This window comes from Moschus berezovskii, chromosome 17, assembly GCF_049115385.1.
Source record: "Moschus berezovskii isolate FMDL1 chromosome 17, NW_MosBer_1.0, whole genome shotgun sequence".
In the NCBI taxonomy this organism is placed as follows: domain Eukaryota; kingdom Metazoa; phylum Chordata; class Mammalia; order Artiodactyla; family Moschidae; genus Moschus; species Moschus berezovskii.
The window spans coordinates 25,860,539-25,887,923 of record NC_142476.1 but is presented as its reverse complement, the minus strand read 5'-3'; the positions used below and the strand labels follow the sequence as shown (position 1 = coordinate 25,887,923).

Sequence of the window (27,385 nt, the reverse complement as noted above, 5' to 3'; positions counted from 1 at the left end):
GGATTAAAGATCTAAATGTAAGACCAGAAACTACAAAACTCCTAGAGGAGAACATAGGCAGAACACTCTCCAACAGAAATCACAGCAGGATCCTCCATGACCCACCTCCCAGAATATTGGAAATAAAAGCAAAAATAAACAAATGGGACCTAATTAAAATTTAAAGCTTCTGCACAACAAAGGAAACTAATAAGCAAGGTGAAAAGACAGCCTTCAGAATGGGAGGAAATAATAGCAAATGGAGCAACTGACAAAGAGATTAATCTCAAAAATATACAAGCAACTCCTGTAGCTCAATTCCAAAAAAATAAAAGACCTAATCAAAAAGTGGGCCAAAAAACTAAGCAGACATTTCTCCAAAGAAGACATACAGATGGCTAACAATTTAACACCTGAAAAGATGCTCAACATCACTCATTATCAGAGAAATGCAAATCAAAACCACAATGAGGTACCATTTCACGCCAGTCAGAATGACTGCTATCCAAAAGTCTACAAGCAATAAATGCTGGAGAGGGTGTGGAGAAAAGGGAACCCTCTTACACTGTTGGTGGAATGCAAACTAGAACAGCCACTATGGAGAACAGTGTGGAGATTCCTTAAAAACCTGGAAATACAACTGCCATATGACCCAGCAATCTCACTGCTGGGCATACACACCGAGGAAACCAGAATTGAAAGAGACGCAGGTACTCCAGTGTTCATCGCAGCACTGTTTATAATAGCCAGGACATGGAAGCAACCTAGATGTCCATCTGCAGACGAATGGATAAGAAAGCTGTGGTACATATACACAATGGATTATTACTCAGCCATTAAAAAGAATACATTTGAGTCAATTCTAATGAGGTGGATGAAACTGGAGTCTATTATATGGAGGGAAGTAAGTCAGAAAGAAAAACACCCATACAGCATATTAATGCATATGTATGGAATTTAGAAAGATGGTAATGATAAGCCTGTATGCAAGACAGCAAAAGAGACACAGATGTATAGAACAGTCTTTTGGACTCTGTGGGAGAGGACGAGGATGGGATGATTTGGGAGAATGGCAGTGAAACATGTATATTATATGAAACAGATTGCCAGTCCAGGTTTGATGCATGATACAGGGTGCTCGGGGCTGGTGCACTGGGATGACCCAGAGGGATGGGATGGGGAACACATGTACACCTGTGGCGGATTCATGTCAATGTATGGCAAAACCAATACAATATTATAAAGTAAAAAATAAAAAAATGTAAAAAAACAATATTTAAGATATTTGCTGGGCTAGAAGAAGCATAAGCTGGAGTCAAGATTGCCAGGAGAAATATCAGTAACCTCAGATATGCACATGACATCACCCTTATGGCAGAGAGTGAAGAGGAACTAAAAAGCCTCTTGATGAAAGTGAAAGAGGAGAGTGAAAAGGTTGGCTTGAAGCTCAACATTCAGAAAACAAAGATCATGGCATCTGGTCCCATCACTTCATGGGAAATAGATGAAAACAGTGTCAGACTTTATTTTGGGGGGCTCCAAAATCACTGTGGATGATGATTGCAGCCATGAAATTAAAAGACGCTTACTCCTTGGAAGGAAAGTTATGACCAACCTAGATAGTATATTAAAAAGCAGAGACATTACTTTGCCGACCAAGGTCCGTCTAGTCAAGGCTATGGTTTTTCTCGTGGTCATGTATGGATGTGAGAGTTGGACTGAGAAGAAAGCTGATCGCCGAAGAATTGATGCTTTTGAACTGTGGTGCTGGAGAAGACTCTTGAGAGTCCCTTGTACAAGGAGGTCCAACCAGTCCATTCTAAAGGAGATCAGTCCTGGGTGTTCATTGGAAGGGCGGATGCTAAAGCTGAAACTGCAATACTTTGGCCACCTCATGCGACGAGTTGACTCACTGGAAAAGACTCTGATGCTGGGAGGGATTGGGGGCGGGCGGAGAAGGGGACGACAGAGAATGAGATGGCTGGATGGCATCACCGACTCGATGAACATGAGTTTGAGTGAACTCCAGGAGTTGGTGATAGACAGGGAGGCCTGGTGTGCTGTGATTCATGGGGTCGCAAAGAGTCGGACACGACTGAGTGACTGAACTGAACTGAATTTTTCTTTTATTTAGAAAACATTTGAATACTTTATGTGCTTTAGAAGTGACCTATAATATACATGCGTTTGTGTTGGATGTTACAAAGCTCTTGTTAATTTATGGATAATACGCTTTATAGTCCTTCAGTAAGTGAAAAATGCTTATAATTACTTTATCATTGTATAGGTTTTAAAGCCTACTTCATTGTTTCCTGTGCCTGATTGTGTACCAGAGCCACTGTAGAACTTGTCAACGTACTCACATTTGAACCTTTCACATAGAGATGTTTATTGGACACTCTGGTGGACCATGCACTGTTTTTCATGTGAAACTGCTCTGAGCACTGGTCGCTGAGTCTTGTCCGACTCTTTGCAGCCATTTGCACTGTAGCCCTCCAGGCTCTTCTGTCCATGGGATTTCCCAGGCAGGAATATTGGAGTGGGTTGCCATTTCCTCCTCCAGGGGATCTTCCTGACTCAGGGATCAAACCCTTGTCTCCTGCTTGGCAGGCGGATTCTTTACCACTGAGCCACCTGGGAAGTCCTAGAGCACTTATGCACAACATTAAGAGGCTGGGATCAGCAGCTGCAAACTTTTATATAAGGGCTGCAAACGTTTATATAGGGAAAGGATAAACAACGTGGTCCTACTGTATAGCACAGTAAAGTATTATTTAGTATCTTATGATAAACCATAGTGGAAAAGAATATTAAAAAAGAGTATACATATATATGTATAACTGGGTCACTTTGCTGTACAGCAGAAATGCACACAACATTCTAAATTAACTATACTTCAATAAAAATATTGAAAAATAAAATGACGGAAATTTATTCGGTCACAGTCTGAAGACTAGAAAGTCTGAAATCCAGGTGTCTGCAGAGTTTGTTCTTTTAGGAGGTTCTGAAGGAGAATCTATTCCATGACTGTCTCCAGCTGCCAGTAGCTGCCAGCAGTATTTGTAGATATATCACTCCAGTCCAGTCTCTACCTTTGTCTTCACATAGGGTAGTGTCTACCCCAATCCAGTATGACCTCATTTTAACTTAACTTACATATGTAAAAATTCCGTTTTAAATAGGGTCACATTCTGAGGTTGTGGGTGAAATTAATTTGAGGGGGGCAGTGTTCAACCCATACAGCGTATGTTTTGAGTTTTTATATGGCTGTTTTTATGTTATATGAGTACATTTTGTTTACTTTAATTTTTCTGTTTCATAGATGGCATAAGCATCATCTTAACAGTTATTTGGTATTTCATCAGGTAGCTAATTTACTACTTAACTCTTTTTAAAAATATTGTTGGACATTGAGGTGGTTATTAATTGTGTCTGTTTCGAAAATTGGAATTATCAGAACAAAGCGTATGAACATTTCTAACATCCAATTTCAGCAACCTCTAAATTTGATGTGTGATTTTTTTTCTTCATCCTTGTATATGGGAGTATGGTCATTACTTACGTACTGACTTGAATATGGATTGATTGCATTACTTCCCTTCTATCTCTTATGGTCTCTTAGAGTGAAACATTATTCACACAGTTTTTACAGTATAACTTTCTATTAGACCTATATAATTGTTGATCCCTATTCTTTGCATGATTGGATGTCTGGACATTTATTTTATTTCTCATTTAAACAGATCAGCATTATGAGCTATAAGTTATAAACATTATTTTATACATTAGAAGTTGAAATATTTGAATTACAGTAAATATGCGTGTGTACCTATGAGCATTTTTTTTCTATTTTAGCATGGATGTGTTTCAAAGGTTGGATTCAAATTCAACTCTGACGTCTTCAAAAATAGCATCATTTGAAGAAGCATTTGTATATCTTCAAAAGTTAATGGCAGCTGTTAAAGATATTCTGGAAGGAATTCAGAGGTAAATACTACTTAATTTTAATTTCATTTATTTCTTACTTTACTCTTTCTTTTAGGCTTATTGGCTTTTTCAGAGTTGCTGGGAATCTTCCAGCAAGTTTCGTAAACTAGTAACTTTTAGATTGAACTCTTCTCCCTCTTTTGCAAAGAATGCCTACTTCAGTTGATCATCTGGACCACAAAAATGTATCTGCTTTTTTCCTTTCTAGAAAAAAATTGGCTAGATTGTAGGCTTCATAAGAAACTTTTCTATACTGCATAACTGTAGCTCCAAGAACAGTGCCTGACACATAATGTTCAGTTCAGTTTCTCAGTCTTGTCTGAATCTTTGTGACCCCATGGACTTCTGCTTACCAGGCTTTCCTGTCTATCACCAATTCCCGGAGCTTGCTGAAACTCATGTCCATCAAGTCAGTGATGCCATCCAACCACCTCATCCTCTGTCATCCCCTTCTCCTCCTGCCTTCGATCTTCCCCAGGATCAGGGTCTTTTCTAATAAGTCAGTTCTTTGCATCAGGTGGCCAAAGTATTGAAGTTTCAGCTTCAGCATCAGTCCTTCCAATGAATATTCAGGACTGATTTCCTTTAGGATGAACTGGTTGGATCTCCTTGCAGTTCAAGGGACTTTTAAGAGTCTTCACCAGTACTTAATGGGCACTCAGTAATTATGTGTTGAATGTGCGTGAGTGCTCAGTCACTCAATTGTGGTGACTCTTTGCAACCCCTTGTACTGTAGCCCACCAGGCTCCTCTGTGGAATTTTCCAGGCAAAGAATACTGGCGTGGTTTGCCATTTCCTCCTCCAGAATAAAAAGTAGTGTATGTTAAGGTAATTATCACTGCCCTTTAAAAGAAAAAACATGCTAATATTTGTTAATATGGTTGATTTCATCCAATACAGTCTCACAATACTGCAAACTGAAGAAGTTTAAGGAGCAATTTAGTCTTTCGGTGCTTTGAGATTTAATTCGTATGTGATTATTAAATATTTATGAAGTATATAGAAAACATAGTTCTGTAATGGTATAGAATTGACCATGCCATCTTTGTAGTGTGAAGTCAGATGTTTTCTTTTGTGGTATTAAAGGAGAATACTTGCAGATATTTTTTTTATATGCCAAAATTGCTTGATCTGAGTTAGACATACAGCTTGCTCTCAGAAGAATGCTGTTCTTTACCAATTAAACAAAACCAAAAGCTGATGTGATTTTAACAAGTCAAAGTTTTAAAAACTTGGATTTTTAAAACAATATAAATTTTTTATTTTGCTTATTTCTCTTTAAGAGTTTTTGGAAACAATATCTCATTAATGTGCCAAGTATTTGTACCTCTTTTTGGATCACTTGGCTAATATAGTTCTTAGAATGAAAGGTTACCAAAGCTTTTTGCTACTCTTAAGTTACTAACGACTGAAGAGGGGACAGATCCAAAGTTAAATATCATCTCTAAGTGCACATAGGTGTTTTTTTTTTTTTAATTTAAGGCAATATTACATAAAAGTAACTCTATGAAGAAGAAATACTCGGTTCTGATTTTAGCTGTGTAAAAGATGTTGCACGTGCTACACTGGATAAAAACCATGCTTGACACACTACCTTTTCTATAGAAAGTAGAGAGATTAATCTGAATTCAATTACTCAACAAATGTTTGTTGAGCACCACCTATGCTTGGCATAGGTGCTCTAACCCTAAACCTATTCCATCTGAATCGCTGGGAGTGGGACCTGGGTGTAAGCATTTTTGTTCACTCCCATGGTGATTCTCATGTGGGGTCATGTTTGAGCAGGTGTAGAGTGTACTGCTTGGAGAAGGCAATGGCAAACCACTCCAGTACTCTTGCCTAGAAAATCCCATGGATGGAGGAGCCTGGTAGGCTGCAGTCCATGGGGTCGCTAAGGGTCGGACACGACTGAGTGACTTCACTTTCACTTTTCACTTTCACACATTGGAGAAGGAAATGGCAACCCACTCCAGTGTTCTTGCCTGGAGAATCCCAGGGATGGGGGAGTCTGGTGGGCTTCTGTCTGTGGGGTCGCACAGAGTCGGACACGACTGAAGTGACTTAGCAGCAGCAGCAATGTGTACTGCTTTCAAAAACCGTATCTACTTTCCATCTGAATCACTGGGAGTGGGACCTGGGTGTAAGCATTTTTATTCACTCCCATGGTGATTCTCATGTGGAGTCATGTTTGAGAAGGTGTAGCGTGTACTGCTTTCAAAAACCGTATCTAAAGAAGTAAACTCTAGAATTTTAAAGCTGGTTGAGTTTTACTACTCTTTCCTCTAAGTGTACATACCTCCAGGAATAAGGAAGTCTTAGTTGCTCTGCTGGTTTTCAGCATGTGACTGGTAAATTGTTTTGAGCCTCAGTCTGTCTATAAGAGGCATAGTAATGCCTTCCTAGAACTTTTCATTAAGTTACAGTGCTTCAAAAATTGGGTATTGGTATAACTAATCAAGTCAATGATTCTCTGCTTATTAATGCAGAGTTCTAGATCCTATCTCAGACTTACTGAAATCACTTCAATATCTGTAGATATTTTGTAGAGAAGAAAAGTTGTATTTTTAACAAACTTTCCAAGAGATTTATACGCAATTGGTACAGGAACACATTTAAAAAAATTAATCCAATCTCCTGTAGTAAGTATACCAGAACTTCTTGAGCTACCAGTAGAGGGCATTATGAATTAGAAGTTTGCCTATTTAAGCATTCATTAATCAACAGAAACTACTGAAATTGCATGGTTTTTTTTAACTGTTCAGACAATGGACATTTGAGTCAAAATCTATTAAAAGTTAATAATTATATTGTTTTGTCAAGTGTTATGTGGTCTTAAAAATCTTTTAAAGTAAGTTCAGTGTGAACATTGAAAAATACACTCAAATTTATAATGACTGCAAATTTGTTAGCATTTTGGATGCTTGCTAAAATGAAATAGTTTCTTTTTTTGAGATATATGCTCAAGGAATATATGTCAGCTCTGTTTCTTTTTATTGTGCAATGCTAAGTCACTTCAGTTGTGTCCAACTCTTTGCAACCCTGTATAGACTATAGCCTGCCAGTCTTCTCTGTCCATGGGATTCTCCAGGCAAGAGTACTGGACTGGGTTGCCATTTTCTACTCCAGGGGATCTTCTTGACCCAGAGATTGAACCCACATCTCTTATTAGAACAGATCGTTTATGGTGTTATTTTAGGAACTGGTAATAAATAAGCTGTTAATCAAGTCCTTCAGTTAAAGAAGTGAGTGAAAATGTATTGTTGAACTGAGTTTGTAGCTGCCTTCACTGATGTCATCTACCCTAGATAAGCTACTGTTTCTTTTCTTAGAATAACTCATGCCTTCTTCATATGATGTATGTGAAAATCTTTTTAAACTGTAACATATTTATAAGTGTTAGTCTTTATTTTCTCTTTAAAGCTGAGATGTTTAATTTGAAATGTTTAACTGTATATTTTAATTTTGATAGAATTCTAAGCATCATTATGGTGAGTTAAGATTGAAAATATTGGTGTTAGCAGTTGTCCACACAGATATATAGTTGGGTACAGATTACCTGATTTGGTAAAAGTTGAAGGAATGGGAATATTGCTGATTTCTGCACTTTCTGCACACTTTTTTCTTGGGTAGGAGAGTGAACTTAACTAACTTATTTGGTTTAGAAATTGCTTCTTATCTTTCCTTTTATATGTATATAGGGTTAATTTGAGCACTTTTGTTAATATTTTCTTATATAAACACTAGTGAACCAGTCAATATTCTTTCCATGTAGACAAAAGTGTTGTAAGATTTATTTTTTAGGTCAGTACTATCTAGTCTCATTTTATACTTTAGTGAATTTATGTCTAGATTGGTCAAGTCATTCTCAAGATAACAAAAACCTTTTGCTTAGGATATGAAAATTATAAAGCTTCACTTGGAGTGAAAAATTAATTAGAGTCGTATGGCAAATGCTAGAACTAAGAAAACTTCTACTTATACATTAAGCAAAAAACATTACATATCCTGTGCTTAAATCGACACCTCTACAAAGTTAAACCAGTCATGTAATGCAAATCTGAGGCATACTGTAAATGTGTGCAGCTTCAACCTGAAAGATAATACTCAAAGCAACAATGAATGTGTGTTTTTGTGTTTGTGAAGTAGGTGGTGATCTGCCTAGTTTAGAAGCTGAGGAGAGGACAGGGGGAGAGTGAGGCTAGGAAATTGTAATCTGCCTGGATTTTTAATCATATAATCCACCTTATTTATAAAATAAGGTTGAATTTATTAAAAAGAAAAAAAAAACCAACTGTAGCATTTGAATTCAAAACTATAACTAGATCATGCTCAAGTGTGTATATTCATTTTATTACTTGGTTTAATATGTAAAATTCTGTATTTCTGTGTCAGTTTCATGAACTTTGGATTTCTAGCTCATGTATCCATGGATAAAGTGGTTGAAATAATCAATGTTTTCTCAGTCTCCTGTTTGGAATCTTACGGGAGAGAGTTATAAATAACTTGGCACTTTCTGCAGAGGAGGGAATTTTTTTCTGTGACGGGGTATCCAAAGTTTAATTAATTTTTATCTCTTAAACTTAGATTTTTTTTCTAGCTGTCATATTTGGTTTGGTGGTTTTTAAATATAGACTGAGTACCAAATGGTACCTTGGACATAATCTTATCTTGTATGGGCATTCATTTATGATCACAGAATATGATTTTGGAAAAAGAGACTTCTGCTTGAATTTAGGAAAGGAAGATGATTAATTTTTATCATCTTTAAATGCTTAATGATCTTCAAAACATTTGTAACATCCGTTATATTCCTGTGGCTTTGGTTTGAAATACTTTATAGAGCTGGTTTTCTAAAACAATTACAATCCAGTCACAAAGCTTGGGGTTGTGTGTGTGTTATTTACGTATATATTTTCTTATTAAGTCTCAAATGATTTTCCTATTACTCTCTTACCCCATTTTAACATAAGAACAAAACATACACTGATATAGCCATGCATAATTCCAGGGATAAAGAATCCTACAATTACAGCAGTTTTTTATATCTATTGGAGAAGGAAATGGCAACCCACTCCAGTATTCTTGCCTGGAGAATCCCATGGACAGAGGAGCCTGGTGGGCTGCAGTTCTGGGGTTGCAAAGAGTCAGACAAACTGAGCGAGTAACACTTTATATCTATCAATACTAATGATTGATAATGATAGTAGCTTCAAACAGTATGAATTTGTATTTGAGAGAAAATTTTATTAACTTAATATTAACTGTTTTGATAGCCAACCTGAGATTTTAGAAAGGTTATTTAGAAAAGATCCTTCATTTGGCACAAAGATAACATTCTTTAGGCTGTTTTATAGGTTAAGTTGGAGAAGGCAATGGCACCCCACTCCAGTACTCTTGCCTGGAAAATCCCATGGAGGGAGGAGCCTGGTGGGCTGCAGCCCATGGGGTCGCTAAAAGTCGGACACGACTCAGCGACTTCACTTTCACTTTTCACTTTCATGCCTTGGAGAAGGAAATGGCAACCCACTCCAGTGTTCTTGCCTGGAGAATCCCAGGGACAGCGGAGCCTGGTGGGCTGCCGTCTCTGGGGTCGCAGAGAGTCGGACACGACTGAAGTGACTTAGCAGCAGCAGCATAGGTTAAGTTAATTGCTAAAACAAAAGTTTATTGAAAAACGTGGAAAATAAAGACCTAAAAATTAGTGACTTTTCAGCATCTCAACTCATTGCTGTGGGCAAGATGTTCAGTTCAGTCCATTTCAATCGGTCAGTCATGTCCAACTCTTTGTGACCCCATAGACTACAGTTCAGTCGCTCAGTTGTGTCCAACTCTTTGTGATCCCATGGACTGCAGCATGCCAGGCCTCCCTGTCCATCACCAGCTTCCAAAGTTTACTCAAACTCATGTCTATTGAGTCAGTGATGCCATCCAACCACCTCATCCTCTGTCGTCCCCTTCTCCCCCCACCTACAATCTTTCCCAGCATCAGGGTCTTTTCAAATGAGTCAGATCTTCGCATCAGGTGGCCAATGTATTGAAGTTTCAGCTTCAACATAAGTCCCTCCAATGAATATTCAGGACCGATTTCCTTTAGGATTGACTGGTTTGATCTCCTTGCAGTCTAAGGGACTCTCAAGAGTGTTCTCCAAAACCACAGTTCAAAAGCATCAATTCTTTGGCACTCAGCTCTCTTTATAGTCCAACTCAGATCCATACATGACCACTGGAAAAACTATAGCTTTGACTAAACGGACCTTTGTTGGCAAAGTAATGTCTCTGCTTTTTAATATACTGCCTAGGTTGATCATAGCTTTTCTTTCAAGGAGCAAGCGTCTTTTAATTTCATGGCTGTAGTCACCATCTGCAGTGATTTCTGAGCTCAGAAAAATAATGTCTGTCACAGTTTTCACTGTTTCCCCATCTATTTGCCATGAAGTGATGGAACTGCGTACCATAATCTTCAGTTTTTGAATGTTGAGTTTTAAGCCAGCTTTTTCACTCTCCTCTTTCATTTTCATCAAGTGGCTCTTTAGTTCATCTTTCCTTTCTGCCATAAGGGTGGTGTCATCTGCATATCTGAGGTTATTGATATTTCTCCTGGCAATCTCAGTTCCAGTTTGTGCTTCATCCAACCTGGCATTTCACATGATGTACTCTGCATATAAGTTAAATAAGCAAGGTGACAATATACAGTCTTAACATACTCCTTTCCCAATTTGGAACCAGTCAATTGTTCCATGTTTGGTTCTGTTACTTCTTGACCTGCATACAGACTTCTCAGGAGGCAGGTAAGATGGTCTGTTACTCCCATCTCTTGAAGAATTTTCAACAGTTTGTTGTGATCCACACCGTCAAAAGCTTTAGAGTCATCAGTGAAGCAGAAGTAGATGTTTTTCTAGAATTCTCTTGCTTTTTCTATGATCCAGAGGATGTTGGCAATTTAATCTCTGGTTCCTCTGCCTCTTCTAAATCCAGCTTGAACATCTGGAAGTTTACAGTTCATGTACTGTTGAAGTCTAGCTTTGAGTATTTTCAGCATTACTTTGCTAGCATGTGAGATGAGTACAATTGTGCAGTAGTTTCAACATTCTTTGGGATTGCTGTTCTTTGGGATTGGAATGAAAACTTTTCCAGTTCTGTGTCCACTGCTGAGTTTTCCAAATTTGCTGGCATATTGAGTACAGCACTTCCACAGCATCAACTTTTAGGATTTGAAGTAGCTTAGCTGGAATTCCATCACCTCCACTAGCTTTGTTCATACTGATGCTTCCTAAGACCCACTTGACTTCATATTCCAGGATGTCTGGCTCTAGGTGAGTGATCACACCATCGTGACTATCTTGGTCATGAAGATCTTTTTTGTACAGTTCTTCTGTGTATTCTTGCTACCTCTTCTTAATATCTTCTGCTTCTGTTAGGTCCATACCATTTCTGTACTTTATTGTGCCCATCTTTGCATGAACTGTTCCCTTGGTATCACTCATTTTCTTGAAGAGATCTCTAGTCTTTCTCATTTTATTGTTTTCCTCTATTTCTTTGCATTGATCCCTTAGGAATGCTTTCTTATCTCTCCTTGCTATTCTTTGGAACTCTGCATTCAAATGGGTGTATCTTTGCTTTTCTCCTTTGCCATTCACTTATCTTCTTTTCATAGCTGTTTGTAAGGCCTCCTCAGACAACCATTTTGCCTTTTTGCATTTCTTTTTCTTGGGGATGGTCTTGATCACGGTCTCCTGTACAGTGTCACAAACTTTCATCCATCCTTATTCAGGCACTCTGTCTGTCAGACCTAATCCCTTGAATCTATTTGTCACTTCCACTGTAAAATTGTAAGGGATTTGATTTAGGTCATACCTGAATGGTCTAGTGGTTTTCCCTACTTTCTTCAATTTAAGTCTGAATTTCTGAATGTTGAGCTTCAAGCCAACCTTTTCACTCTCCTCTTTCACTTTCATCAAGAGGCTTTTGAGTTCCTCTTCACTTTCTGCCATAAGGGTGGTGTCATCTGCATATCTGAGGTTCTTGATATTTCTCCCAGCAATCTTGATTCCAGCTTGTGCTTCTTCCAGCCCAGCGTTCCTCATGATGTACTCTGCATATAAGTTAAATAAGCAAGGTGACAATATACAGCCTTGACGCACTCCTTTTCCTATTTGGAACCAGTCTGTTGTTCCATGTACAGTTCTGACTGTTGCTTCCTGACCTGCATACAGGCTACTCAAGAGGCAGGTCAGGTGGTCTGGTATTCCCATCTCTTTCAGGATTTTCCACAGTTTATTGTGATCCACACAGTCAAAGGCTTTGGCATAGTCAATGAAGCAGAAATAGATGTTTTTCTGGAACTCTCTTGCTTTCTCCATGATCCAGCGGATGTTGGCAATTTGATCTCTGGTGCCTCTGCCTTTTCTAAAACCTGCTTGAACATCTGGGAGTTCACGGTTCACATATTGCTGAAGCCTAGCTTGGAAAATTTTGAGCATGACTTTATTAGCGTGTGAGATGAGTGCATTTGTGCGGTAGTTTGAGCATTCTTTGGCATTGCCTTTCTTTGGGATTGGAATGAAGACTGACCTTTTCCAGTCCTGTGGCCACTGCTGAGTTTTCCAAATTTGCTGGCATATTGAATGCAGCACTTTCACAGCATCATCTTTCAAGGTTTGAAATAGCTCAACTGGAATTCCATCACCTCCACTAGCTTTGTTGATAGTGATACTATCTAAGGCCCACTTGACTTCACATTCCAAGATGTCTGGCTCTAGGTCAGTGATCACGTTATCGTGACTATCTTGGTCGTGAAGATGTTTTTTGTACAGTTCTTCTGTGTATTCTTGCCACCTCTTCTTAATATCTTCTGCTTCTGTTACGTCCATACCATTTCTGTCCTTTATCGAGCCCATCTTTGCATGAAATGTTCCCTTGGAATCTCTAATTTTCTTGAAGAGATCTCTTGTTTTTCCCATTCTGTTGTTTTCCTCTATTTCTCTGCATTGATCGCTGAGGAAGGCTTTCTTCTCTCTCCTTGCTATTCTTTGGAACTCTGCATTCAGATGCTTATATCTTTCCTTTTCTCGTTTGCTTTTCGCTTCTCTTCTTTTCACAGCTATTTGTAAGGCCTCCTTAGACAGCCATTTTGCTTTTTTGCATTTCTTTTCCATGGGGATGGTCTTGGTCCCTGTCTCCTGTACAATGTCACGAACCTCCGTCAAGAGTTCATCAGATGGAAAAACAGTGGAAACAGTGTCAGACTTTATTTTTTTGCTGATCGCCGAAGAATTGATGCTTTTGAACTGTGGTGTTGGAGAAGACTCTTGAGAGTCCCTTGTACCGCAAGGAGATCTTACCAGTCCATTCTAAGGGAGATCAATCCTGGGTGTTCATTGGAAGGACTGATCCTAAAGCTGAAACTGCAATACTTTGGCCACCTCATGCGACGAGTTGACTCACTGGAAAAGACTCTGATGCTGGGAAAGGTTGGGGGCGGGAGGAGAAGGGGACGGCAGAGAATGAGATGGCTGGATGGCATCACCGACTCTGTGGACATGAGTTTGAGTGAACTCCGGGAGTTGGTGATGGACAGGGAGGCCTGGTGTGCTGTGATTCATGGGGTCACCGAGAGTCGGACATGACTGAGCGACTGAACTGAACTGAACTGAACTGAAGTCTGAATTTGGCAGTAAGGAGATCATTATCTGAGCCACAGTTAACTCCTGGTCTTGTTTTTGCTGACTGTATAGAGCTTCTCCATCTTTGGCTGAAAAGAATATAATCAATCTGATCTCAGTATTGGGCATCTGATAATGTCCATGTGTGGAGTCATCTCTTGTGTTGTTGGAAGAGGATGTTTGCTATAACCAATGTGTTCCCTTGGCAACATGATCAGCTGTTGATAAAATTTTCCTTATAGAGTGGAGAGGTTTATCCATGTTTAGGTCTGACCTACTTTTTTGAGGCTTGGCCTCTCTGTGTGTATGTGGTGCATTTAGGTGCTCAGTCGTGTCTGACTACAGCGCCAGGGACTGTAGCCCGCCTGGCTCCTCTGTCCATGGGTTTTCCAGGCAAGAATACTGGAGTGGGTTGCCATTTCCTTCTCCAGGGGATCTTCCTGACCCAGGGATTGAACTGACATTTCCTGCTTTTCCTGCATTGGCAGACAGATTCTTTACCACTGAGCTACCTCAGTTCAGTTCAGTTCAGTTCAGTCACTCAGTCATGTCCGACTCTTTGCGACCCCATGAATCACAGCACGCCAGGCCTCCCTGTCCATCACCAACTCCCGGAGTTCACTCAAACTCATGTCCATTGAGTCAGTGATGCCATCCAACCATCTCATCCTCTGTCGTCCCCTTCTCCTCCTGCCTTCAGTCTTTCCCAGCATCAGGGTATTTTCAGATGAATCAGCTCTTCACATCAGGTGGCTAAAATACTGGAGTTTCAGCTTTAACATCAGTCCTTCCAATGAACACCCAGGACTGATTTCCCTTAGAATGGACTGGTTGGATCTTCTTGCAGTCCAAGGGACTCCGAAGAGTCTTCTCCAACACCACAGTTCAAAAGCATCGATTCTTCTGTGCTCAGCCCTCTTTATAGTCCAACTCTCACATCCAGACATGACCACTGGAAAAACCATAGCCTTGACTAGATAGACCTTTGTTGACAAAGTAATGTTTCTGCTTTTTAATATGCTGTCTAGGTTGGTCATAACTTTCCTTCCAAGGAGTAAGCGTCTTTTAATTTCATGGCTGATATCACCATCTGTGGTGATTTTGCTGCTGCTGCTGCTAAGTCACTTCAGTCGTGTCTGACTCTGTGTGACCCCATAGACGGAAGCCCACCAGGATCCCCCGTCCCTGGGATTCTCCAGGCAAGAACACTGGAGTGAGTTGCCATTTCCTTCTCCAATGCATGAAAGTGAAAAGTGAAAGTGAAGTCGCTCAGTCGTGTCTGACTCCCAGCGACCCCACGGACTGCAGTGATTTTGGATCCCCCCAAAATAAAGTCAGCCACTGTTTCCATTGTTTCCCCATCTATTTGCCATGAAGTGATGGGACCAGATGCCATAATCTTAGTTTTCTGAATGTTGAGCTTTAAGCCAACTTTTTCACTCTCCTCTTTCACTTTCATCAAGAGGCTCTTTAGTTCCTCTTCACTTTCTGCCATAAGGGTGGCGTCATCTGCATATCTGAGGTTATTGATACTTCTGCCAGCAATCTTGAATCCAGCTCATGCTTCCTCAAGCCCAGCATTTCTCACGATGTACTCTGCATATAAGTTAAATAAGCAGGGTGACAATATACAGCCTTGATGTACTCCTTTTCCTATTTGGAACCAGTCTATTGTTCCATATCCATCCACATATCAGTCTGACTGAATTATCTAGCACCAGCTGATATTTATTTAACCTTTTTCTGTAATGCTATTGAAGGTAATAGATCATCCATGACTTATGTTTTAAAATAACTAGATTTCATTTTAAATATCTGAAGCTCTTATGTGTGCTTCCTAGCATTTATAATTCAAGAATAGGCAATAAGGACCTTTATTTTTATCCTAAATATCAGTGTTGTAATTCCAGTTATTCCTGTTACCCCTAAAGCGTTTCTCAGTGTTAATGTTCTTTTGTTTTAGTCAATAAAATCCAGTTTTATTAACAGTGACGGAGCTAAATATTTCCCATTATAAACTTTTTGATCACACCAGAATCAAATAGTCAAATATAAAGGAAGATGACTTCTTGGAGATAAATAATTTGTTTATAGAGTTGTTTTTATTTAAAATCAATACTTTTGTTTTGTAACTGGTTATTTTTACCTAATGACTTACTGATCTGATATTTACTTAAAATTCCCTGCTATCAAGTTATCTAAGAAGTGCTAAACCTACCAACCACTCCAGTTTTCAGAGAAGCAGAGGGGATAAATGACTGACTGAGTCAGTGGGATTAAACATCAGTGAAATAAATGAAATGGTGGGGTTTAGGGGGAATCACAGGTCCTCAGTAAGGGAGATCATAAAGATTTTCACTTAGGTAGTAAGTATATGGTGAATGTATGGATAAAGGCAGATGATCAGCTCTAATTCCTCCTTCCAAAGTTGTACAAAAGGTTTAAAGTTGGAGTGTACCCTGGACTCTAGTATTAGTCTCATCTCTTTTGAGAAATATCCTCTTGTGCCTCTCAAGAACTTTTAACACTGTAGTCGGCCAAACCATCTGCCCCTTGTGAGAAGTGATGCAATCAGTAAAGCTGTTTCCAGTAATACAAGAGGTTGAGTCCAACTTAGGACGATGTTTTTTACGTAGAAGGTAATAAATATTTATTATACATTGGAACCCCCTGGAATTATGTTACATTCTGATGGTCCAGTCCTTGTGAATAAGGCATAAATCTTTAAGAATCAACATATATTTACCTGTAATAATAATGTACTAGAACTCTTGTAAATTTTCCAGTTAATGTTTCTTTTTTGCTAACATTAAGCTAGTTTAGTTTTTGACAACCTTGTAGCTATATATTTTCCCAAACTTAATTGTTGAGCTAAAACAAGTAGAATCATCAAAAATATATTTTTTATGTTAAAGATTGTATTTTTTGCATATTTTATTTAAACTTTTGATAACTAGATGAAAAAGTGTGAGTACTTTTGTACAGCATTGGAGTATGTGCATGCATGCATGCTAAGTCAGCTTCAGTCATGTCCAAGTCTTTGTGAGCCTATGGACTGTAGCCTACCAGGCTGCTCTGTCCGTGGGATTATCCAGGCCAGAATACTGGAGTGGGTTGCCATGCCCTCCTTAGAGAATCTTCCCAACTCAGAGATCAAACCCACATCTCATGTCTCTTGCATTGGCAGGCGGGTTCTTTACCGCTAGTACCGCCTGATAAGCCCCACATTGGAGTATAAGGTAGTATCTTCTGTAAAAGGATTTGCATTCATTTATCAGGGTGACTCTATCCTAGAAAAAGTGAAATAGACCTTTTAGGAGGTTACTAGATTTGACTTCACTTTCACTTTTCACTTTCACACATTGGAGAAGGAATTGGCAACCCACTCCAGTGTTCTTGCTTGGAGAATCCCAGGGACAGGGGAGCCTGGTGGGCTTCCGTCTATGGGGTCACACAGAGCCGGACACGACTGAAGTGACTTAGCAGCAGCAGCAGCAGCAGATCTGAGTCAATACTAAGCCCTAGAAACTTAAAATTGCACTGTTGAAATTGTGCACTGTTGGAGAAATGGTCAGGGAAATAGATCAACGTTGATCAATAGTCAGTGACTACTGGTTTGTTTGGAAACTTGGAAAATACAAAGCTGGAGAGTTAGTGACAGGAAAGTCTGGAGAAGAGATGTGTAATGGGCACATAGAAGTGTAATGGGCACAGAGTATGAGAGTATTTGTGTCCCATGTGAATGCTCGTCAAAGGCTACCCACTTCAGAGGAGACTCTCAGTAATCAAATGGACAAGATCAGCTGTCCTGTGGATATCAATCCGCCTTTTCACCTACCCATCCAAGTATTTGCTCAGTGAGCTGATATGCAAAGGGACAGTGGCAGCCTGGGCTCTCAGCCAACTTGAGCTCAAATGTGGGACTTCTCATTAATGCTGCTCTGGCTACTACCACTGTTGAGAGCCCAGATTTCCCACAGAAGAGGCAAATGCTAAGCATCCTATAAGGCACTATTCCCTAAGGAATCATCAAACCACAGTGGCAGTGATTCAGATCCCTTCCATCATGAAGGCGGCAGTGATTTGTCTTCACTGGAATAGACACTTCTTTAAAATATGGAATTAACTTCTTTCACTGCAGTATTTGGAGAAGGCAGTGGCATCCCACTGTAGTACTCTTACCTGGAAAATCCCATGGACAGAGGAGCCTGGTAGGCTGCAGTCTATGGGGTCGCCAAGAGTTGGACACGACTGAGCAACTTCACTTTCACTGTTCACTTTCATGCATTGGAGAAGGAAATGGCGACCCACTCCAGTGTTCTTGCCTGGAGAATCCCAAGGACGGGGGAGCCTGGTGGGCTGCCGTCTATGGGGTCATACAGAGTCGAACACGACTGAAGCGACTTAGCAGCAGCAGCACTGCAATATATCTATCCACAACTCCATCTGTTGATTTAAGGAATTTGTTGGCCACTGTCTTGATCGCCAGTACAACTAAGAAACTAGTCTTGCAGCAAAAGAGGTACGGCTCTGGCTACATGGAATTCACTGACTTTTATCATATACTAATCTTAGGAACTAGCTTGGTAAACACTGTAAAAGACTTATTTCACATACCAGCTGTAACCTGTGAAGTTAGGGTGCTGTCCTAGCTGATGTACGAAACACAGAGAGGGACAGACAGCTATGAGTGGTGCCGTTTCCCCCTTAGAAGAATGAAGGGGAATAAGTGGTGCTGGTTTCTCCGCTATTAAACTAAATAACTCTTCTCCTGGTAACAGAGTACTGTTTCAGGCACTGCTCAGTAAAGAAAACAGGAGCCACTTTAGCCATTTCAAACAAACTTTAATATACACAGTTTAATTTCAGTGCTGTTGGAAGGACTAGAAGAGCAAAGGAGAGAAAATGGGACTATCTGGCGAAGCAAAAAAGGATTTTTAATGTTTTGAAATTTCCTGTATCGTGGTGTGCCTCTGTACCATCATACTACATGATTGCTGTGGGATTTTCTTTTTGGCCATGCCTTGTGGCATGAGGTATCTCAGTTGCCCAGCCAGGGACTAAACCCATGCCCCCTGCAGTGGAAACACGGAGTTCTAAACACTGGACTGCCAGGGAACGCCTGTGATTACTATCCTTATTTTTAAAAATTCAATAGTTCCTGCAGATTGCTTGGAAATAATTGTAAAAGATTACAAGAAGTGGATGTTATCCTCTAAAATAGTTTGTATGAAGTAGAAACATTCTTCAATCCAGTGTGTTCCATTCAATTAAGGTGTATTTGTTATGCTTCCTTTACATATATAGGCATGGGGCCTAATGTGGAAGTAGCCATTTGTCCTCAAAGCAAAGAAAGTCCAACTTATTTTCAGAACCTTTAATCAGGAATTAAATTTCTTTCATAAGTGTGTAATTTTTAAAGAAGTTTCAGACGTATTATTTTATTATAACCTAGGCCAATCCATTTTTCATACCCATGCATTTTCAACTTTCCACTGAAAAGTCACTTAAAATAGAATTCCGTGTTCAGAAATTTAATTGCCAGTTCTTCAACTTAGGTACTTCTATACCTAGACAGAATGACTCATGTAGGAAGGGCCCATTGTTTATACACCTATCCCTTGTGGATTTCTATATTCCACCTCAGGTCTACATCTTACCTGGTCTCTGGGGTGGTCAGTTCCTGCTGTGATGATCATATCTGTCTATACCTACAGAGGTACTCATCTCTCTTCTCGTGCTGAGATATGGAAAATATTCTCCCTTGATTCAACTGAGATACCATTGGACTTTACAGGAGGAACCTTCACCCTAAAGTTAACGAACATATGACTAAACAAAAAGAAAAAAGTGGCAAAAGAAGTTCAGGATTCCTTGTTTTAAACCAATCAAAAGATTAGCTTAAAAGAAATTCCATACTTTGCTATTTATCTAGTTGATGGTTATTTCCCTTACCCCAGCCCCCATTTCTGGGTCCGTTATTTAAATCCCCAAACTTACTGGCTTACAGAATAACAGTCAGTTACTTATTTTGTCTCATGGTTTTAGGCCTTGACTAGACGCATGAGGGCCGGAGAAGGCAATGGCAAGCCACTCCAGTACTATTGCCTAGAAAATCCCATGGATGGAGGAGCCTGGTAGGCTGCAGTCTGTGGGGTAGCTAAGGGTTGGACACGACTGAGCGACTTCACTTTCACACATTGGAGAAGGAAATGGCAACCCACTCCAGTGTTCTTGCCTGGAGAATCCCAGGGACGGGGGAGCCTGGTGGACTTCTGTTTATGGGGTCACACACAGTTGGACACAACTGAAGTGACTTAGCAGCAGCAGCAGCAGACACATGAGGGCCGCTTGAGATCTCTTGTGTGGTTGTGGTCAAATAGTGTTTGGAGTCATCTCTAAGGCTGTCTGATGCTGGCTGTCAGCTAGAACATGTAGCATCTCCATGTAGCCTCAACTTCCTCCCAAACGGAAGGTTGGTTTCCAAGATCATCCCAAAATATCAGGTGGTTGCTATATTGCTTTTAATGACGATGCTTCAAATTATATGTCATCCTTGTTGTCACAGACCTGTCTAAATGGAGGGGGCGCCACCAGAGACCTACCTATTGATAGGGAGAGAAATGTCAATGTTAATGTTATAAGAAGAAACATAAGGGATGAAGCAAAATTTTCAGCAGTTCTTTTACCAAAGATCTGTTAGTGGTAAATGCTCTCATTCTGACTGAAAGTGTTGTTTTGCTTTCATTATTGATTGCTATTTAACTGTGTATAGGTTGTAGGTTGACAGTTATTGTCCCTAGGCACTTTGAAGATATAATTTCATTATCTTATATCTTCTTGAAAACTGATTGTCAGCTGTCAGTGGAAGGGTTTTTAAGCTGTTACCTTATCTGCTCTTCTGTAAGATAAGCTCAAGAACTTGTTAGTCTGTTTTAACAGTTTCTGTTATAACCTATGGGTTCAGGGAGGGTTTCACTATCACATCCACTTTATACATTGGAAAGTAGGATCACAAGGATAATGTCATTGCCTAAGGTCATATGGTTTATACCTAGAAGAATGACCTATTGAAATTGGTCTTGGTCTAGAGAACTCACTTCTAAATACCTTAAACTTTCTGACTGAAAAACTTAAAGTTAGTTATATTAAAGAGAGATTTTTTTAGTTGGTTTCATAGAACTTTAGAAAATTTCTAAATTTAATTGAAAAGAACGTTGGGACTTCCCTGATGGTCCAGTGTTTAAGACTCGGTTTTCCCAAAGCATGGGGCCCCAGTTTGATCCCTGGTGAGGGAACCGAGATCGTGTATGCCTCACAGAGTGGCCTAAAAAAGAATATTAAATGACCGACAAAAGTAAAAAATATCTTTGCCTTAGAAGTCAATTCACTTTCTTCCTCTGTTTTTTTAAATTTGCCTTTTCCTACCTTTTATTTTTCTGAGAGGAGAATGAGTCTGCTTGGTTGAAGTGAGTATCCCCAAAAGATTTCCATTGGTAGATGGTCTTGTCCAAGAGACAGTTTTTAACAAATGAAACAACTGGGGTAGTAAAAGCAGGAAAGAAAACTGTGTCTGAGGTGATACTGCCGACATCACGTAATTTGGAAGAGTGAAGACCTGTCTTAAAGCTTGAAAAAAAATTTCCGTATTATGGACCAGACTAGGTCAAGATGAACTTAGCATCCATGTACTAATACATTGGGGCTTCCCTGGTGCTCAGACAGTGAAGAATCTGCCTGCCAGTGCAGGAGATCAAGGAAACCTGGGTTCGATCCTTCTGTCGGGAAGATCCCTAGAGAAGGAAATGGCTCCCACTCCAGTATTCATGCCTGCAGAATTCCATGGACAGAGGAGCCTGGTGGGCCATAGTCCATGGGGTCCCAAAGAGTCGGACATGACTGAGCGACTAACACACACAGACACACACACACACACACAGAGACCCAACACATTGGGTCATTCATAGGGAAAAAAATAGGTAAACTGGTTGTTTTGCTGCATTTAAAAATAAATGATTTGCTTCAGTTTTATACTTTGTAATGGATTGATTGTGTATCTTAGAAATGCCTTAGAATTTTCAAAGCATAGTTGGATTGGAAACAGAATTTCTAAGATTGAGAGGAGAAAGGAAAACGGTGACTGTTTATTTTAGAGGACGAGCACACGTGACACCTCAGGTAGTGCCAGAGGGGTAACAGAGATACAGGAAACCACCTTTAAGCCCAAGGGGCAAATGTGATGCTAGAAGTTTGAGGTAAACACCCATAGGAAAGAAGCCTGGACACACTGAAAATTAGTCGAAAACAAAGGACAAAGGAAGAAACAGGATGAGAAGATCTAAGGCATGTTTCTTTAAACAGTGTTAGAGTGCTTATGCTTTTTTAATGTGGCTAGTGCCTGTGTAGCAAGCGTGGATTAACCTAGGTTAATAGGCAGATCTGTAAAAGCACACTGAAGGTGAATTACCAGAAAGACTGAAAAGAGACATGGCAGCACAGGTATCTGGGAATTCCCTGGTGGTTCAGTGGTTACGACTCAGCACTTGCACTGCCACAACCCAGGTTTGATCCCTGGTAGGGAAACTTAGATTCTTGGAGCCATTTGGTGCAGGCAAATTAAAAGAAAAAAGAAAAATCAAAGAAGAAAAGAATTTCAAAAGAGAAGGTGTTATGTTATTACCAAGAGGTAATATGCCAAAGCCTTTGACTATGTGGATCACAACAAACAGTGGAAAATTCTAAAAGAGACAGGAATACCAGACCACCTGACCTGCCTCTTGAGAAACCTGTATGCAGGTCAGGAAGCAACAGTCAGAACTGGACATGGAACAACGGACTGGTTCCAAATAGGAAAAGGAGTACATCAAGGCTGTATATTGTCACCCTGCTTATTTAACTTCTATGCAGAGTACATCATGAGGAACGCTGGCCTGGAAGAAGCACAGGCTGGAATCAAGATTGCCGGGAGAAATATCAATAACCTCAGATATGCAGATGACACCACCCTTATGGCAGAAAGTGAAGAGGAACTCAAAAGCCTCTTGATGAAAGTGAAAGAGGAGAGTGAAAAGGTTGGCTTGAAGCTTAACATTCAGAAAACTTAAGATCATGGCATCTGGTCCCATCACTTCATGGGAAATAGATGGGGAAACAGTGGAAACAGTGTCAGACTTTATATTTTTGGGCTCCAAAATCACTGCGGATGCTGATTGCAAGCATGAAATTAAAAGATGCTTACTCCTTGGAAGGAAAGTTATGACCAACCTTGATAGTATATTAAAAAGCAGAGACATTACTTTGCCAACCAAGGTCCGTCTAGTCAAGGCTATGGTTTTTCCCGTGGTCATGTATGGATGTGAGAGTTGGACTGTGAAGAAAGCTGATCGCCGAAGAATTGATGCTTTTGAACTGTGGTGTTGGAGAAGACTCTTGAGAGTCCGTTGGACTGCAAGGAGATCCAACCAGTCCATTCTAAAGGAGATCAGTCCTGGGTGTTCATTGGAAGGACTGATGCTAAAGCTGCAACTCCAATACTTTGGCCACCTCATGCGACGAGTTGACTCACTGGAAAAGACTCTGATGCTGGGAGGGATTGGGGGTGGGAGGAGAAGGGGATGACAGAGAGTGAGATGGCTGGATGGCATCACCGACTCGATGGAAGTGAGTCTAAGTGAACTCCGGGAGTTGGTGATGGACAGGAAGGCCTGGCGTGCCGTGATACATGGGGTCGCAAAGAGTTGGACACAACTGAGCGACTGAACTGAACTGAACTGATTACCAAGAGGCAAAAAAAAAAAAAACCGCCCATCAGATTGAGCAGCATAGAAGTCATTGGTGAATTTGTTCGTGTTAATTTCATAAAAGTGTGGGGGCAGATGTTAAATATCAGTCGACCAAGGGAACTTTGAGATGAAGACTAGAAACAGCAGAAAGACATCATGTAACTATAGGAGATCACAAGGTCAAGGGAAGTGATTGTGTTTGAAATTTCCTTGAGAAAACAATGGGTCACGTGAATATAAAAGTTAGATGATGTCAGTATAAATGTTTCCTAGATAATGTGTAAAAAGATAAAGCCATTCATAATAAACTCAGAGTTACAGCAAAAAAAGTAATTTTGTAATAATAATACCTGAAGTTATTCTTCACCCTTTCACCACAGTAATTCTTAAATCTTCTGGTTTCTCAGAAAGGCCTTTTTGCTAAGGTTTCCCTGTTAAAAGTGAAATCATACAGTTTTTGTCCTTTTGTGACAGGCTTATTTCACTTAATACAATGTTTTCAAAGTTCATCCATGTTGGTCACCTGTGTCAGAATTTCCTTTTTAAAGCTCAGTAAGTGTTAGTCACTCAGTCGTGTCCGACTCTTTGCAACCCCATGGACTGTAGCCCACCAGGCTCCTCTGTCATGGAATTCTCCAGGCAAGAATCCTGGAGTGGATAGCCATTCCCTTCTCCAGGGGATCCTCCCGACACCCAGGGATAGAACCTGGGTCTCCTGCATTGCAGGCAGATTCTTTACTCTCTGAGCACCAGGAAAGTGTATATACCACATTTTGTTTATCCAATGATTTTTTTATATTTATTTATTTTAATTGGAGGTTAATTATTGTACAATATTGTGATGGTTTTGCCATACATCAACATGAATCAGCCAAAGGTATACATGTGTCCCTTCATCCTGAACCCCCCTCCCACCTCCCTCCGCACACCATCCCTCTGGATTGTCCCAGAGCACTGACTTTGGGTGCCCTGCTTCTTGCATCAAACTTGACACTGGGCATCTGTTTTACATATGGTAATGCACGTGTTTGATGAACACTTCTGTTGCTTCTGCTCTTTGGCCCTTAAGAGTATTACTGCTGTGAACGTGGACATACAGATATCTCTGTGAGTCCCTCCTTTTAATTCTTTTGGAGGTATATCCAGAAGTTGAATTGCTGGATTATGTGGTAATTCTGTTTTTAATTTTGTTGAGGAACCACGTACTGTTTTCCATAGCGGTTACACCATTTTACATTCTCACCAGTGGTGCACTCGGGTTCCATTTTCTCCACATCCTCATCAATTCCTGTTATTTTCTGTTTTGTTTTTTTTTTTAATAGTCGTCCTAATGGGTATGAGGTGTTATCTTGTGATTTGGTTTGCCTTCTTTTCATAAAAAGTCTAATGCATTTTAAAAACTCAATCTTGATTAGTTCAGTTCAGTTCAGTCGCTCAGTCGTGTCCGACTCTTTGCGACCCCATGAATCACAGCACGCCAGGCCTCCCTGTCCATCACCAACTCCCGGAGTTCACTCAACCTCATCTCCATCAAAACGGTGAGGCCATCCAGCCATCTCATCCTCTGTCATCCCCTTCTCTTCCCGCCCACAATCCCTCCCAGCATCAGAGTCTTTTTCAATGAGTCAACTCTTTGCATGAGGTGGCCCAAGTATTGGAGTTGCAGCTTTAGCATCAGTCCTTCCAATGAACACCCAGGACTGATCTCCTTCAGGATGGACTGGTTGGATCTCCTTGCAGTCCAAAGGGCTCTCAAGAGTCTTCTCCAGCACCACAGTTCAAAAGCATCAATTCTTTGGCGATCAGCTTTCTTCACAGTCCAACTCTCACATCCATACATGACCACTGGAAAAACCATAGCCTTGACTAGACGGACCTTTGTTGGCAATGTAATGTCTCTGCTTTTTAATATGCTATCTAGGTTCGTCATAACTTTCCTTACAAGGAGCAAGCGTCTTTTAATTTCATGGCTGCAATCACCATCTGCAGTGATTTTGGAGCCCCCCAAAATAAAATCTGACACTGTTTCCACTGTTTCCCCATCTATTTCCCATGAAGTGATGGGACCAGATACCATGATCTTAGTTTTCTGAATGTTGAGCTTTAAGCCAACTTTTTCCACTCTCTTCTTTCACTTTCATCAAGAGGCCCTTTAGTTCCTCTTCACTTTCTGCCATAAGAGTGGTGTCATCTGCATATATGAGGTTATTGATACTTCTCCCGGCAGTCTTGATTGCAGCTTGTGCTTCTTCCAGCCCAGCGTTTCTCATGATGTACTCTGCATATAAGTTAAATAAGCAGGGTGACAATATACAGCCTCAAGGCTGTACTCCTTTTCCTATTTGGAACCAGTCTGTTGTTCCATGTCCAGTTCTAACTGTTGCTTCCTGACCTGCTTGATTAGTTAAATGTATGCATTACAAGACTTTTTTTTACTCTTCAAATTTTTTCCTCAGAATTATTCTAAATAGAACATTTCTCTCATATATTTGATCTGTTGTAAACAATTTCTTTATTATAGGGAGATGTGCTTATAATAAGGCAGTAGTAAAATTGTGTCACAGCCCTGATTGCATATATTGAAATCTTCCAACAGTAAATGGTGGAACCTCAGTCTTATGTTTCTTTCACTCTTGGCTTTTATCTTGGCTCTACTCCTTCCTTTTGATCTAGAGAGGTCTTATTTGCCATGTTACAATGGAAAGATAGTAAGTACCTGGTAATGTGGTGGGATTAATCAGCTAGGAGACAACATTCATAAGGTATTAGGAGTAACTATGATTATTATACAGATTTAGCTGCAGTATCTGGTCTTATAGTGGGCATCATACTCTTCAAAGACTTAGTTGTGAAGACTTAGTTAAGCCTGATAGGGGTCTCAGAGCTAAGTAGAAGAGAAATGAGCTGGTTTGTCGTTTGTCATACTTCTGGCCCCTTGTGGTATGTTGTTAGTGCTAAGCCTAGAACTGGCCTCCAGCAGCACCATCTCAAGTAGTAAGATTATGTTTTAGCAGGAAATACAATGCCATGAAGCAAAGCAAATAAAGTAGTTATTTTGTAATAAACTACTCAGTGAATTCCACATCAGTCTCACATTTTGGGAAGTGGTCCATCTTGCTTCTAATCCTGAGATCTGTGGCTCCTCAAAGCTGAGCCAACAGTATTTAGGATGTCAGCTGTGTTCATTTGCTAGGGCTGCCATAAGGAAATAGTACAGACTTGGGTAGCATAAACAACTGAAATTTGCTTCCTTATAGTTTTGGAGGCTGAAGTCCAAGATCAAGCAATGCTGGCTGGGTTAGTGTCCTCAGAGGCCTCTTTCCTTGTCTTGCAAATGGCTCTAAAGGAAAAACAGAACATAATTTATTTTGTTTAAATTTGTTTAAGTTGTTTAACTTTACTTATTTTTTACCATTTTTAACTACATATGGTGTAGATTTCTTTTAAAATCGGAGACTGATGTATATCTCCCACTTATATAGCTGATTCCACCAGATTAACTATAGAAAACATGATTTTAATTTTTCTTGTAGTAAAGGACGCCAAAAACATACTCTTTTAAGATCCAAGACTTTTTTTCCCCTGGTGAGTATGTCCTCATTATTGATTTGATAAATTTTCACTGATTATCAGTGATACTGCTTAAATTCATCAGCAGCAAAATTCAGTTTGCATGTCTCTGTATCAAAATAAGAGGAACATGGCTGGAGCTAGAGATTATCATACTAAGTGAAATAAGTCAGACAGATAAAGACAACTATTTTGAAGAAAAAGAAGAAAAAGAACAGAGCTCAAGGGTCAGAATGATCTCAAGTTGAATCCTCATTCCATCCATTTACTAACTCTGTCACCTAGACAGGTTAATTGACCTTTTTATATTTGTTTCCTGATCTAGAAAATGGAGTTTATAATAGTTGCTTTGTTAAATTGCAGAAATTAAAGGAGATAGCATTTGTTCCCTTTCTGGCACTGGTT

The 27,385-nt window shown here is 39.9% G+C and overlaps 1 protein-coding gene across 7 annotated transcripts in view; it reads left to right on the top strand.

Annotated features, from left to right (window-relative positions):
- The window catches only part of SWT1 (SWT1 RNA endoribonuclease homolog), a 108,493-nt gene that overhangs the window by 56,767 nt on the left and 24,341 nt on the right, over window positions 1-27,385 (top strand). For all 7 annotated transcript variants that reach the window (XR_008685040.2, XM_055419102.2, XM_055419098.2 and 4 more), the window contains one exon: window positions 3,835-3,966. Coding sequence is in view for 6 of the 7 variants with exons in the window: in XM_055419102.2 (XP_055275077.2) it covers window positions 3,835-3,966 (132 nt within the window). In the remaining variant the exon portion in view is untranslated. The remainder of the gene's footprint in view (window positions 1-3,834; window positions 3,967-27,385) is intronic.